Below are 15,662 nucleotides of genomic sequence, written 5' to 3'. Positions count from 1 at the left end.
CGCAAAATGCACATGAACGACTATTTATTTATTTAACTTTAAAGACATGCGGGAATATGTGTGTACAAGAGGGTAATGGTCTAGACCAGTGTTTCCCAAAATTTTGACCTATGTGTACCCCTTTTATAATTTTATTAATGATGAGTACTCCTACCATCCCCGTTCCAACACACTTTTATTTATTAACAGAATTTAATAAATGGGCATTTAAAAAAAATCTGCATAGTTATTGAAGTGCAACGCGTACCCCCCTCCGAAGTCTTCCCGTACCCCTGTGGGTACGCGTACCTCACTTTGAGAAACACTGGTCTAGACCTCCAGACCGAATTCAATTTTTAAGATTAACACTTTTGAGAATCATAATGGTCAAACCAGAGTTTTCCCGGCATGGTCGATTAGCTAATAGTTCTTTTCTCAAGATATACATAAACTGTCCAATTAAAAAATGTTAGAGCCGTGTCCACCCAACCATTTTAATTTTTAAAATCCTATTATTAAATGGCGCCAAAATAAACGCCTGAATGTCTTGGAGATGTGAAACTTGAATAACTAATTTAAAACAAATAAGAGAGAGTGGGGTGATTTAATAAAATCGCAATATCTCTTGCTAACGAATGGTTTATAACCCTTCTAAAGGCAGCAAAAAAATGTTTCCCAGATACTCTCCCGCCCCCCCCCCCCGCCCCCCTCCAGGTATCCAAATTGCCATTGAACTAGGTCACTAAGAAAATGCTTTATTGGTATCACTTTGAGATGATTAGAAAAATAATCATTTGCTTTAGTTCTTTAGAATTAAAACATTGGAGACAATACGTAAGTAGAAAGTAGCTCCAATTTCAATTAGCTACCAAGAGACCCGAGATTTCAATAGATGGTGCTTCATAAAAGAAGAACACAGCACATTACACGTACAAAAAATACCCCTCACGTATCGGGGATTGTCAGATTATTCTATAAACCAAAAAAAAAAAAAAAAACTAAACTCAAAGAATCCCAAGGACAAGAATGTCTTACTTGACCACGCCCTAAAATTCTACAAGATTTGTTTAAAAAAAGGTCACCTATTTGTTTTGTAGTGGTTCTCATTCCATGAAATAATGTCACATAAAATCAATCGAGTCGTAGGCAACACTCTCTATCAGTACTTTTCTTAACAGGAAGAAAAATACTATCAGATTGTTGGGGCTAAGGTTTTTTGTTATTTTTTTTTTTGTTTCATCCTTTACCTTTGAGTAACTTTACCCCATCAAACTAAGAACCGTTGGGCCATGGTGCCGTAATAGCCATAGACTCCTTAGTAACGTTTGCATAAGAGATAGATATGAGGCTGGGAAACAGGCTGAATATAGACCAGCTTAAGATGAGGCTGAGAAACAGGCTGAATATAGACCAGCTTAAGATGAGGCCGAGAAACAGGCTGAATATAGACCAGCTTAAGATGAGGCTGAGAAACAGGCTGAATATAGACCAGCTTAAGATGAGGCTGGGAAACAGGCTGAATATAGACCAGCTTAAGATGAGGCTGAGAAACAGGCTGAATATAGACCAGCTTAAGATGAGGCTGGGAAACAGGCTGAATATAGACCAGCTTAAGATGAGGCCGAGAAACAGGCTGAATATAGACCAACTTAAGATGAGGCGAGAAACAGGCTGAATATAGACCAGCTTATCATTAAAGATATCACTTTCATCTGATCGTCTCGAGCTGAGCTCCTTCCCCTCAACAGTTTATCCTTTTAGAGTTTGGGAAAACCTTGACGTGTAGTTCTATCTAGTCTGATTGACTGAAAGCATAGACATGACCTTCAACTTGCATTTACATCGAGCTCGATTAAGATTTGAAATTTGGTCATTTTTTTGTGGTTCCACTTAGAAATCATACTTTGAACATAATTGATGAACAGCCATTGAATGTTAGAAAAGGAAACTGTTATTGGGAAATACAAAGTCATTAGAATAGGGACAAAATATACGTGTGGAAGTTTCTGGTAAGATCACGTGATAAAAAATGACAAAAGAAAGTTTTTCCAACGTGAGGTTGTTGGTTTACGCTCCATTGGATGGGGGTCTCCGTGACCAAAACATCAAGCAAACGACAAGATCAATGTATTGCGAATGTATCGGCTAATAGCCGCTCAAATTTGACATAAGGAAGTAGCATTGTCTAGTGAACTTAACTCATTCTCTCCTAAATGACGATACCAACTTTAATTTGACGTATTAAATTAAATTAATGTTTAATTTTATAAACTTTATTTTGTGTTATAAAACAAGAGCATGAATTTCACTTTAACTCTCAACCACATAAAACATTTTCTGATAACAAACGACAAAGTTATCGAAGCTTAATCCTAACAGGGGAGTGAAATAGTCATGAGCAAAATGAAGAATTCAGTCGAAACGTGGGAAAATAATAAGGGAGAGAAAGAGTTAAAGATGTCATGCTTTATGAATTGCACTGAGAAACAACAACAACAACAACAACAACAACAAAAAAAAAGAAATACCACTTTAAAAGTTTAATTCTAATCAAATGCAATCAGCTATTAGCTGCTATTTAATCATTTTGAACCTCGTTAAATTATTTTTAAAGTGTAAATTATGTTTATATAATTAGGATTAAAATGTCAAATTTATTTAACTTTATTTAATTTAGAAGGTAATTAATGCAATATATCTCCTTTACCACAAAAACTGATGACGTAATATCTTGTAGGGAGTGACAAAGTAGTTGCCAGGTAATCAATACTTAATTTTGGCGCTATTCGATGCACAACAACTTTCCCAAATTAAACTAAAACTTGTTTTTAAAGGAACCTTTAGGGTTGAAGTGGTTGAACTTTCTGTATAAACCTTTGAGCACTGAAAAGTATTCATCTCAACAAAAAAAAGTATTTCAATAAAATGACTCAAAACCTCCAAATTCTGTCTAAAGGTTCTGCAATGGTTGAAACCGTTCTGGGGTTTGAGTCACATCCTAGTTTCGCTACTTCAATAAGCGGGCGTTGTACGGACTTCTACTTACAATAAGCAATAAACTTACACAAGATTCTACCTTTCCCTCTGCTGTTGACGGTCCTTAAGTTGTACCACTAAACTATAACTAAATATAACTTCTATTACGACATAGACTATAGACAAATTTAACTTCGGATGAAATGAAATAAATGTTTAGACCTTGGAAATAATATAAAACTGTATTGTCAACAAAAATCTAACTCACTACAAAAATAAGTCTTCACACTCTGGCATTGTGGACTCGTCTGGCGTAGCAGACGACAGTGCTACTTATCTTGCATCATTCAATAGCCAACAACCAATCGCTAACTTCTTCTCACATCACCATAGAAACACACACACACACACACACACACACAAAGACACTCCATAACACCCTCATTATGTAATTCACCCAGTATACCAATATCGCCAGGGGTATCGCTCTAATTTGATCAGATAATTAATACCGTTCTAAACACATTGGGTAGGCTGATAAACCAAGATGGTAACCGCTGAGTTTCGATAGCTAAGAACCATTCAGCCAAGTCTATTCATTTCTTATCATTCAAGTGTGACTGAAATGAACCTTGCCCCGAATCATTCAACATGCCCTGAAAGTGGACGGGGAGGTGAGGGCCAGCTCTACGCCTTGGTAAACAAAGTTACAGGGCTCCACGTTGTGACCTAGATAGCTATTTATAGTAATTAAATGTGTAAGTTCTAATAGGTTAAAGTATTTCAAAGCAATAAAAAATATTACTACATTTGTATACGTGACATAACATTTGTACATTCGTTTGGATTTTTTAAAATTAATGGTTTGTTGATTTGTGTAAACAGATAGATAGATAGATAGATAGATAGATAGATAGATAGATAGATAGATAGATAGATAGACAGACAGACAGACAGACAGACAGACAGACAGATAGATAGTAGATAGATAGATAGATATGTTTAATTAGATATACAGCAATATAGATAGATAGATAAATAGATAGATAGATAGATAGATAGATAGATAGATAGATAGATAGATAGATAGATAGATAGATAGATAGATAGATATGTTTAATTAGATATACAGCAATATGGATAGCTAGATAGATAGATAGATAGATAGATAGATAGATAGATAGATAGATAACTAATGGTCACACCTGACAGTGATGGCAAGCCCTGGTTTGAGTTCTCCACCCGCTGGATGTGGTGCCTCCCTGGTTCAAAAAGTCCAGTTGAGAATCTCCTGCAGAAACTTGCTGGACAAAGACATCACCTCACGCTCTGATCCCTGCGCAGTAGTTTGTTTGAAACAGAGCGGGAAATATAAGGAGGTGAGTTACTGAAAGACAAATGAGAGACATGGACATTTTACATGGCCCTCTCTTGAACAGACACATGCATGCATTCACGCACGCTCAGGTATCTGCAAGTTTATCTTAACTACCATGACAGGGGGCGCGGTGGCTGAGTGATTAAGCGATTGGCTTCCGAACCTGGGGTCCTGGGTGAAGATCTCGGTGAAGACTGGGATTTGAATTTTGAGATTTTTACCTGACTTTAGTTGGGTAAAGTAAAGGTGGTTGGTTATTGTGTTGGTCACATCACAATGCTCGTTAACCGTTAGCCATTGAAATAGATGACCTTAATATTATCTGCCCCATCGATCGCAATGTCTGAAAGGGGAAAATTCACTTTACTTACAACCATGATATGGAATACTTTGTCTAGAGATGACTACCTACATACATAAATAAATTCATTATTGGCAACATGCAACTAATACACAAATACCTGATATGCTTGAATGAGTTCATCAATTTGATTACATACAAGTAAGAAAGACAATCATTTTAAAATTTTATTTTTTAAACTATGTTTGAAGTTCATATAGAAATAATTACTCAAAAGAATGATTTTATATTCAAACATGGGGCGCGGTGGCTGAGTAGTTAAGCGCTCGGCTTCCGAAACTGGGGTCCTGGTTTCGAATCTCGTGAAGATTGAGATTTTGAAATCCGGTATTTTTACTGGCTTTAGATGGGGATAGAAAAGGTGGTTGGTTGTTGTGTTGGCCATGTGACACCCTGCTCGTTAACCGTTGCCAAGGAAACACATGACCTTAACATCCTTAGCCCCATAGATCGCAAGGTCTGAAAGGGGAAACTTTATTTCTTTTTTTTTTTAAATGACAAAATACTTTGATATTCTATTAATTAAAATGGACAAGTTTTGTGCTATTCCTATTACCCTACACTCTCTTCATGGGTGGACATTGGTCAAAACTAGGAAGCACAAGTACGCCCCCTGGAGAGTGTAAGGTGGAACCTGGACGCAAATCTCGAAAACAGTTTTGGGGATTTTTATAAAAATATAACAGTTGATGCATATCACTGAGAAAAGAATTACTAACTGTTGGTCACACAGGAAAACTCTAGTTTGACCGTTATAAATTTTTAAAGTAAAAAAGAAATACAGTTGAATTAGGTTATAGGATGAGATCTAGATCAAACATCGGTTTTTAAAGAACCAGCGCGTTCGGGATTTTCTGAAATCTTCAAAGTCTAGATCTAAAGGCCTATCATTGGACTATTTATCAAGTGTACCAGATCTAAAGGCCTATCATTGGACTATTTATCAAGTGTACTAGATCTAAAGGCCTATCATTGGACTATTTATCAAGTGTACTAGATCTAAAGGCCTATCATTGGACTATTTATCAAGTGTACTAGATCTAAAGGCCTATCATTGGACTATTTATCAAGTGTACCAGGATTCTTGTAATGTCTATTTAAAAAACGCATTTTTAATGTTTTTCTTCTTTTTTTTCTTTGTCAATAACAAACAAACATGAATGACCCCTGTATAACTTAACAACGAGGTTGAAAATAGCTTTTGATTTTACAAAGATTTTTATTTTCTTAAATAAAGTGACTTAGGATGTCTTAAATATAGTGACTCGAGATGTCTTAAATAGAGTGACTTAGGATGTCTTAAATAGAGTGACTCAGATGGTCTTAATCTGAACCGATGGTAATATAAATGTTTTATATTTAGTTCATTTCTGCACTTCGTCTGTAAGACATCATTTAAAATTTAATCATTATATTGTAGGACATTATTTATCTTAATATATTGTAAGACATTATTTATCTTAATATATTGTAAGACATTATTTATCTTACTTTATTATATAAGAAAGAATCCTTTCTCCAGGACCAAAGTTACTGCTTCCATCTTTCATTTTTTTTTTAAATAAGAGAGATGAAAGAATACTTTCCATGGAACACTTTGGCAAACAGTCTGCTGACATTTACATTTCTAATTTAACATTTGCATCGCGGAAATTTTGAATTGATTTGACCCCTCAAGAGACAAGCATTATAAATGACATGAAATGGAATATTTAATTATTTACAAGAATTTTTATTGATGCGGTTAACGTATTTATAAAGAGCATGACCTGACCTGTCAAAAACACGACAAGCAATTGATATTTTAATGTTTAACATTTATCTTTATGACACTAATTAATATAATTTAAAATATTATCTTAAGTATTATGTTTTGTTTTGTTTTTGGTTGCTTAGTTTTATAACAAGTCTAAAAGAAATAAATGTAAATAATAGGTTTAAAGTTACATGTAGGACAACTCTCCCTTACTATACTTGTTTACATAAGATAATTCTATTTGTCCAAACGAATGGAGAGTTAAGTTTGGCTTCATTTGTCCACATCAGCATAACTACTGTCACAAGAAAAATGCAAACACAAAATACTTTCACACACGAAACACTTACACACTCTCACGCGTACACTCACACGCACAACCAGTACTTCATTGAATTAGACTTCCGTGTACTTCTCTGTGATGTTAGTGCACCAAGACCTTTTCTGTCTGGTGTCAAAGACTTCAAAACATCTTTAATGTCACAAAACTTTTCAACTATTGACATTGAAATTGTGAGACTCAGCATTTTTCTAAAAGTAAGGGCAAGGAACTAGAGGCGACTTCATCAACATCTTTGTTCTAATTGCTGCATACAAATGTATCGCCATAGAAAGGGCTGCCAGCACAGTTTAGCTTCCTCCTCCCAATCGTGATTGAAAGTTGAGTACTTTGAAGTCAGACACCTTATCTTCTCCCTGGGAAGTCCCTGAGGAGTAAAGCCCAACTGGAGAAGCTGATGAGCCATAGAAGCGTGTGTAGAAGGTCAGACTGCTCCATACGAAGAAACCAAAGTAAAGATATTGTATCCTAACCGCTATTTCGAGACGAGTGTGCGAGTGGAAATAGCCACCTACTTAAATGTGCGAGCAAAGAATCGAGTGGAGGGAGGTTGTTGGTATTTGGAAGAAGGTAAATAAATAACAAACAAGTTTAAAAAACAACACACTATGCGTCTTTTAAGAAGCTGCTACCTTTGTGTAAAGGAGAGCGATAACTTTTCTCACAATAACTAATGTATAATTAATTAAGACTTTAATATCGCCTTAATTCCCTCCATACGAAGAGAAAATCCTTATTGCGCCCATGTATTTGTTAAATATTCTAGTTTGTTGATAAATATCAGGACTTATAAATATCAATATAACAAAAACTAAAGAACTTATAATAGATTTTAGAAAGAAAAAACAAACTATACGTGAACTGCAAATAAACACTACATCTATAGAACAAGTAAAGGCATATAAATATCTAGGCGTTATCATCAACAACAAGCTATCATGGGAAGACCACCTTGGAACTCTGACAAAGAAAACAGCCCAGCGACTCTTTTTTCTATACAAACTCAACAGTTTTAAATTAAACAAGAAGATCCTTGAGACATTTTACTGCGCGACTGTACAAAATCTGCTAACATACGGAATAAGTTGTTGGCAAGGCAATGCCTCATCTAAACTGTTGCAACGTCTAGAAAACATCATTAAAAAAGCATCAAAAATTACACTCACAACATTACCACATTTAAATGAACTTTTTGAACAAACGTGCCTAAGAAAAATCGAAACAATCTTGGAAGGCCACCCGCTCCATCAGAACTACGCTAGGTCGTCGCGAAGTGGGCGACTGCTGTCAATCAAAACAAGAACGGAGCGGTACAAAAACTCGTTCGTACCTCAATCGGTCAGACTCTATCACCGCCACTCATTGATCAAGGAACATGAAATGCACCAAGATACCTGTTTGTTGTCGCTGAATGAACTGTTTATGTTGTCTGTTGTATTTATGTGCATTTTTCTGTTGTGTTGTCTTTATATGAGAAACGAGTCCTTGTAATCACAACAAATTTCCGTAAGGATCAATAAAGCAGTCTTAGTCTTAGTCTTAGTCTTAGTTAAAAGACAGTAGTCTAAACTAGAATTCTGGGTCTAGCTAGAGATATGGTATACACGATTCTAGTTTGGGGATTTAGTAATGATGTTGTGTATTGACATTTAAAAAAAAATTAATATATACACAGGTATATTGTTAAAAATTAATTCTCGAAGTCAAGCTAATGATTACTATATTTTCTATGTGTTTATTTAAGATAAGATAAGATAATTTTTATTGGTCCAATCCAATGGAAATCTAGTTTTACTACTATTGACTCCTCAGCGTAACTACTTTACAAAAACAATATAGATGCAAATACGAACAACATTCACACACAAAATACATACACACAACCAGCGCTTTATAAATTAGACTTCTATGTACTTCTCGATGACGACAGCTGATCTTGTAACACTCTGACCGACAGTGGGATGAAGGAGTTTTTAAATCTTTCTGTTTTAGTCCTAATAGAAAGGAGACGACCACTCTGTTCAGATCTTATGTAATAGTGGTTTAAAGGGTGCAGGTTATCTTTCGGAATCGTGAGTGTTTTTGGACAGGCACATTTTATGAAAATGCTTTTCAAGAGATGGTAGCTGTGTTCGAGTGATATACGATGCTTTTTTAATTAGTCTATTTAGTCTATGTCTTTGTGCCAGTGAAGTATTACCATACCAGCAGGTGATGGCAAGGTTAATTACACCATACACATTTTGCAAGCTGCTAAGAGGAATTAAAAAAAAAGATTTGTACAGTTTACACACTTCTTAAAATGTGATGGTGATTGAAGAATATAGGATAACGTACTTTTGGCAATATAATAAAGAATGGCTGTCTTCTATTCTGTTATTGAAAAGAACATAATTTTTGACGATGTAGCCAAGTCTGTAGCAATGTGACTAGCTGTTTAGCTGCTTAAATATATGGTGATCTGTGGATACATTTCCATTTACCATGATGATGAAGCCCATGAAGACCATACTTCTCTTTTATCATTGTTTGGTGTAATGCACAAATTGTAAGACAAATTTCCATAGTATTGATTGTGATTATTACTATTGTTACTATTATTTTTATTATTATTATTATTATTATTATTATTAATACGGAAATTATTACAATCATTTATGGTTTACAAGAATCTGCAAGATTTTTATAATTTGAATGTCTGAGAGAGTTTTTATTCTACAATAAAATATCCCATAAGCCACAGAGGCCCAAAAGTTTCTTAATCGTAGTAATTGAATATGCAGAAGTGATATTCTCTTGACTTCTCATCTCATTAGAAATAGTGTGGATGTATTTGTCTGGCTCTAAAGTACATACATAACTTTTTTTATACCTTTTAATTTAAACCTTTGAAAGGTCCATTACTTTTTGTTTATCTACCCTCCCCTCCCCAAATTTATTTCTTACAAGTCTTATCATTCAATAAGATCCGATAAGCCAGGTCCACATTAAACCATCTCTTCTTAATCATCAGTTCATTGAATAGATAGGAATATTAGCAATGTAATAAAAAAATAAGATTAATATACGCTCGTATCTCTGTAATATGTGGTATCATGTCGTCAGTGGGCCTAACAATAGAATAATATCGGCCAGACTTTCAATACGTATTGTATTGGCAGAAATTAGATTGTTGGTTGTTGGTACTTTGTAGTTCATAGCTTCTGATATTCTTGCTGAAAATATTGAAAGCTGCCTTTTTACCTGCTGAGTGCACCGCTTCGGTGGCCGATTTTGAGTTTGTGTTTCAACACAAACTCTCTTTGTAACTTTTTTCTTTACCCCTTTGAACACCAGGTCGGTAGAACTGAGATTCTAAGGAACACACTGGACCCGGCTTTCACCCAGACCATCCCAGTAGAGTACCACTTTGAGGCTGTCCAGCAGGTTAGGATTAGAATCTATGACGTAGACAACGCCACCAAGAAATTAAAAGACGATGACTTCCTGGGTCAGGTCAAATGTACCCTAGCTCAGGTAAGTAGGTTGTACTGTAGCTTAGGTTAGTAGGTTGTACTCTAGCTCAGGTAAGTAGGTTGTACTGTAGCTCAGGTTAGTAGGTTGTACTCTAGCTCAGGTTAGTAGGTTGTACTCTAGCTCAGGTTAGTAGGTTGTACTCTAGCTCAGGTTAGTAGGTTGTACAGTAGCTCAGGTTAGTAGGTTGTACTCTAGCTCAGGTTAGTAGGTTGTACTGTAGCTCAGGTTAGTAGGTTGTACTCTAGCTCAGGTTAGTAGGTTGTACTGTAGCTCAGGTTAGTAGGTTGTACTCTAGCTCAGGTTAGTAGGTTGTACTGTAGCTCAGGTTAGTAGGTTGTACTCTAGCTCAGGTTAGTAGGTTGTACTGTAGCTCAGGTTAGTAGGTTGTACTCTAGCTCAGGTTAGTAGGTTGTACTCTAGCTCAGGTTAGTAGGTTGTACTCTAGCTCAGGTTAGTAGGTTGTACTCTAGCTCAGGTAAGTAGGTTGTACTGTAGCTCAGGTTAGTAGGTTGTACTCTAACTTAGGTTAGTAGGTTTTACTCTAGCTCAGGTAAGTACGTAGTACTCTATTTCAGGTTAGCAGGTTGTACTCTAGCTCAGGTTAGTAGATTGGACATTCGATGACAAAACACAAACCAGTCCGAAAATTAACCAATCAGTTAACAAATATATTACTAATCAAAACACAAACCAGTCCGAAAATTAACCAATCAGTTAACAAATATTTACTAATTGATTAGTTTTGTTTCATATAGCAGAAAGGAAGCTAAATCCTGCCATTCTCAGATAAATGCCAAAAATTAGCGTTTCTTTCCCTAAGATAAGATTTTTTTTTTAAAGTAATCTTTTTTTTTTCTATTGCTAGTTTCACTTGTGATGGGCGTGTTCAAGAAGTATTCTCTAGTGTTTCTATGTCGAGTTATACATTGAAGATAAAGGAGACCATTATCTGTGTGTAACAGTGTGATACAAATTGAATACTTATATACTTTGTCCCTGCTATTATACATTCGTCTGATATTCTACAGATAGTATGCAGCAGCCCCTTCACTTCACCATTGTATACAAAACATAAACAGCAAATAACCAATAGTGTAATCACTGTAAGTATTTAACAACATTTATCTGCAAAGTATAGTTTTAAAGTTAGGAATAATGCTCTGTAAAAAAAAGCAATTAATTAAAGCATTAGCGATAAATGTATCTTGTATTAGAGAATTTCATCTATGGCGGAAAAACTATAAATAGTTCAATGTTTGGTGTCTCCGGTGTCCAGAATGAAGGCTTGATAAGTTTTATTTTCTGATGAATTTCTTTTTGTGGCATTTTGTTTAGCACTCAAGTTTCTCTTTTTCAATGCTCCTCTTTTTGTAGCTCAATTCAGTTGTTGTTTTTTAAGTTGACAACATTGAAGTTCCATTTAGCGTCCTTGATATTATTTACTTAATTGTGACCATTACCATGAAAGAAACAAAATTATGAACACAGAGTTGATATAAAATAATATTGAAAATATACTTAACAATGGTCCTCGAATCATTCATCGAATAAATTCTATGTACGCGAATGCTTGAGACGCCAAGATTTCATTCCTTGTTCACTTCTGTCTAATGATCGATATGGGAACTTGACATTTAATTTGACCACTGACTATTCCTTTTGCTCTTTCTTTATTCCAAACCTATCCTAAGGATAAACGTGTATCCAGTATTGAAGAAATTGCACACTAACGACCTCTGCGTTCGGGACTTTCGTCTCGTCGGTCCTGGGTTCAAACCCTATCCGCCGTTATTGCCTTCGGGTACTGTGGGAGGCTTGGAGCGTCTAAACAGTGCCGCATATCTTGTACGAGTGTCCCCCAGCTCCTAGAGCTAAGGGGGGACGCGTTTGAGCAGTCACTCGACTTGTATGGTAGCTACGAGGCATTACGCCAAACGGCTCAGTTTCTTGCCAGAGCACTAAGGGAGGATTGAGTCCTTCCTGCTCTGATTTTTCAATAGGGGTTCATCTCAGGTAGGAGGCTTGGGATAGGATGTATTAATATTGAAGTCTGAAAAACATTCCAAAACATAAAAAAACAGAATTTAATTAATTTGATAAGTATATAAATCTTGAGTTATTCAAATCTCAACGAAGACGGTATTTCGGTAAAACATTGGCTTTGAAAAAAGAGGGATGAGATTCAACAGTGATGCCCAGACGCTACTCTTTCTTCGAGTAACAACTTTGCTTTATTAATTTTTGTTTTCAATAGCTACACATAAAACTTTAATAAAACTGATACTGAATGCCGAAGTAGTCCTACATATATTTGTGTTTATTATTTGCATGCAGGTTGTCGCTGAAGAAGTGAAGGTAAATAAAGAGATTGCCATGTTTCGATTTTCTGCAAAACAGTTGGACAACAAGGTAATACAAATACAAATAATGTGTCCTCCTGGACACACTGACCTGGTCATTTAATACAACTCTATAGGTGTATACGTATTTTTATCTCATCTTTATAGCTAAGACTACTTTAGTGCTTTTACCAAAGATTCTTGCGCTCCATAATGGACATACGGTGGACATTAATTGGGGAAAAGTAAAGGCGGTCGGTCGATGTGCTGACCACATGACACCCTCGTTAACCGTGGGCCACAGAAACAGATGACCTTTACATCATCTGCCCTATAGACCACAAGGACTGAAATGAGAACTTGACCTACTTAAGTTGGTTATTTTGATAGTACGACCTTGTTTATAGTCGGGACTTCATTCGTGTCGTTAAGTTAAGGAATTTTTGGTATTTTTATCCTATACCACCACTTGACCGTGAGTAGCTTGTCATCAATAGCATACTCCATGCATTGTACATGCCAATATTTAGGCACACATTAAGTTATGCTTGCAATACATTTTCTCATTTCTATTTCTCCTTATGTACATTTCCACCACAGTGCCAAGTTGAGGCCGGAAAAGAAACCCTGGGACAATCTTCCCAGACACTCGTGAAAACAGGTTGACATTGACTGTAAGGTTTCGCCAATTCTAGAAATATATGTTAGAATAGGTTTTATTCTTATCAGTATCAGATCAGAAAATGGAGTCAGTGGGTTAGTAATTGTTAACCGCAAATCTCAATGACCTTGCCTCTTCCTTTGATGCAGTATGTTGAATTCGTTGGTTTCAATACATTTTATGACAAAGGTCAAAGATAATCTCATCAAACTATCCAACGTAAAAGCTTTTTTAATGTATTTTGTTTTTCTAAAGCACATAACAAAATAGTTTCAATAGAAACTTCTGTGTTACTTAAAAAAACAAAAAGATTGATAAAGGGATTCATCAATAGCAATCAACAATTGGTGGACCATACTGACTTGACTAGGTGATTTTGTATCTCTAGATAGTCATAATTGGATATGAAACCATAAGTAAAAGATAACACAGCAAAAGAGAGGGGGGATGAATTTCCCTGTCTTCGTTAAGAGAAATGAAGAAAGAATTCGTTGCTTGTCCGCCCACTAAAAGATTATAATTTCGGACTGATTCCCTGGTGGGTGTTTTACCTCCCCTGATGTAGATCAGACCAACATTTTTTAAAAATGTTTCGTCAAAAAAACAACAACTAATATTCAACTTATTCGCGTTCTATTAAATTTCTTTTTTCTGTTTTCCTAATCTCAAGACAATGTTTAAGTGTGTATAGGTCAGTCTCCTTGTCTTCAAACCTGAGATGTTCTTTAATCCTTCAATTCAAAGAATCGTCACGATTCCGTGGCTTTAGTGCCTGTCAGAGGGGATCGATTGCTGTTAGAGCTTGGCTGCCTTTCCTGTAGTCCTTCAGACGGTGTCAGATTCTTTTTTTGTCTTTCTCTCATCCTTCTGGGAGGGTCGATGGGCCACCAGATAGATTGACAAATATAGAAATGGTGAGTGAGTATGTGTGTTAAAAAAAAAATTCTTCTGTTACTACGTTTAAAAAATGAATTTAAAATATATTATGTTAAATATAGAATGTGAAGTTAAGATTTAAACATTTAAACCAAAAAAAATTGTCATAGTTGTAGCTTTTAAAAACCTATTTTCGAAGCCTTTACAGTTAAGTAGAGTTCTCAAGGTGCTAACACTTCTAGAGCCATCATGATTGACTGAATTTAACTCCGTGAGATTAAAAGCTTAAGAGGTTAACTGGGCCTTCACCCAGTGAAGCTTAGAATTTCGAACTTTTCGATTTTCGTTAACGACTCCCCATCAACTCCAATATAAACCTGCATACGTTGGGGATGAAAAGGCAATTAATTGTTGTGCAAGCCACATCCTAACCCTCAACCTGGCATTTCAACCTGGCATTTTAGCCTAGCATTTCAAACTGGCATTTCAACCTGGCATTTTAGCCTAGCATTTCAAACTGGCATTTCAACCTGGCATTTTAGCCTAGCATTTCAAACTGGCATTTCAACCTGGCATTTTAGCCTAGCATTTCAAACTGGCATTTCAACCTGGCATTTCAACCTGACATTTCAACCTGGCATTTCAACGTGGCATTTCAACGTGGCATTTCAACCTGGCATTTCAACCTGGCATTTCAACCTGGCATTTCAATCTGGCATTTCAACCTGGAATTTTTACCTGACATTTCAACCTGGCGTTTCAACCTGGGATTTCAACCTGGGATTTCAAGCTGGCATTTGAACCTTGCATTTCAACATGGGATTTCAACCTGGCATTCAAACCAGGGATTTCAACCTGGCATTTAAATTTGGCATTTAAACCTGACATTTCAACCTGGCATTTCAACTTGGTATTTCAACCTGACATTTCAACCACAAACTGGTAGGACAAAAAAATGACGAGTGAGAAAAACTTGATTCCCTAAAACATTTTTATTCTATCGCATCAACAAAAAGTTTTTGTTTTGAAGATGACATTACCATGTTTTCTTATTTTACAGGATTTCTTAAGTAAATCAGATCCGTTTTTAGAAATATCTCGATTACTTCCTGATGGAACTTGGCAGGTCATTTACCGAACGGAAGTGGTCAAGAACAATCTTCATCCTGAATGGCGAGCCTTCAACTTAGATCTTCCTACTTTGTGTTCCGGTGACTGGTCTAAACCGATCAGGGTGAGTACAGAAGAGGCTAAAAATTTACTCACAATCTACGTCATTTAATCAGCTCAAAGTCTCATTATTAGTTCATTAGTCATCACGTGAACTGATTGGATGAGTGAACCTTGTTAGCACCATGAAACAATTATCGCTCTTGTTACTAGTTTACGTAATGTAATCGGCTCACGGACATTGACGACAAGTAAAAACGTAATACAAGTGTCTACGGTAACCTTTTGTCGGGTGTCACTCGATTGTGCT

General features: G+C 35.9%; 1 protein-coding gene across 1 annotated transcript in view; it reads left to right on the top strand.

The window, feature by feature from the left end:
* Positions 1-3,743: 3,743 nt before the first annotated feature.
* The window catches only part of LOC106079415 (copine-3-like), a 50,492-nt gene continuing 38,573 nt past the window's right edge, over positions 3,744-15,662 (top strand). Inside the window, exons 1-6 of the mRNA XM_056036356.1 lie at positions 3,744-3,818; positions 4,168-4,334; positions 10,127-10,306; positions 11,335-11,409; positions 12,641-12,715; positions 15,243-15,416. Of these exons, the coding sequence (XP_055892331.1) occupies positions 4,170-4,334; positions 10,127-10,306; positions 11,335-11,409; positions 12,641-12,715; positions 15,243-15,416 (669 nt within the window). The 5' untranslated portion in view covers positions 3,744-3,818; positions 4,168-4,169. The remainder of the gene's footprint in view (positions 3,819-4,167; positions 4,335-10,126; positions 10,307-11,334; positions 11,410-12,640; positions 12,716-15,242; positions 15,417-15,662) is intronic.

The sequence above is a fragment of the Biomphalaria glabrata genome, chromosome 7 (genome assembly GCF_947242115.1).
Source record: "Biomphalaria glabrata chromosome 7, xgBioGlab47.1, whole genome shotgun sequence".
Taxonomy (NCBI): domain Eukaryota; kingdom Metazoa; phylum Mollusca; class Gastropoda; family Planorbidae; genus Biomphalaria; species Biomphalaria glabrata.
The sequence above is the reverse complement of the archived record's forward strand: the minus strand, read 5'-3'. Positions and strand labels throughout refer to the sequence as shown.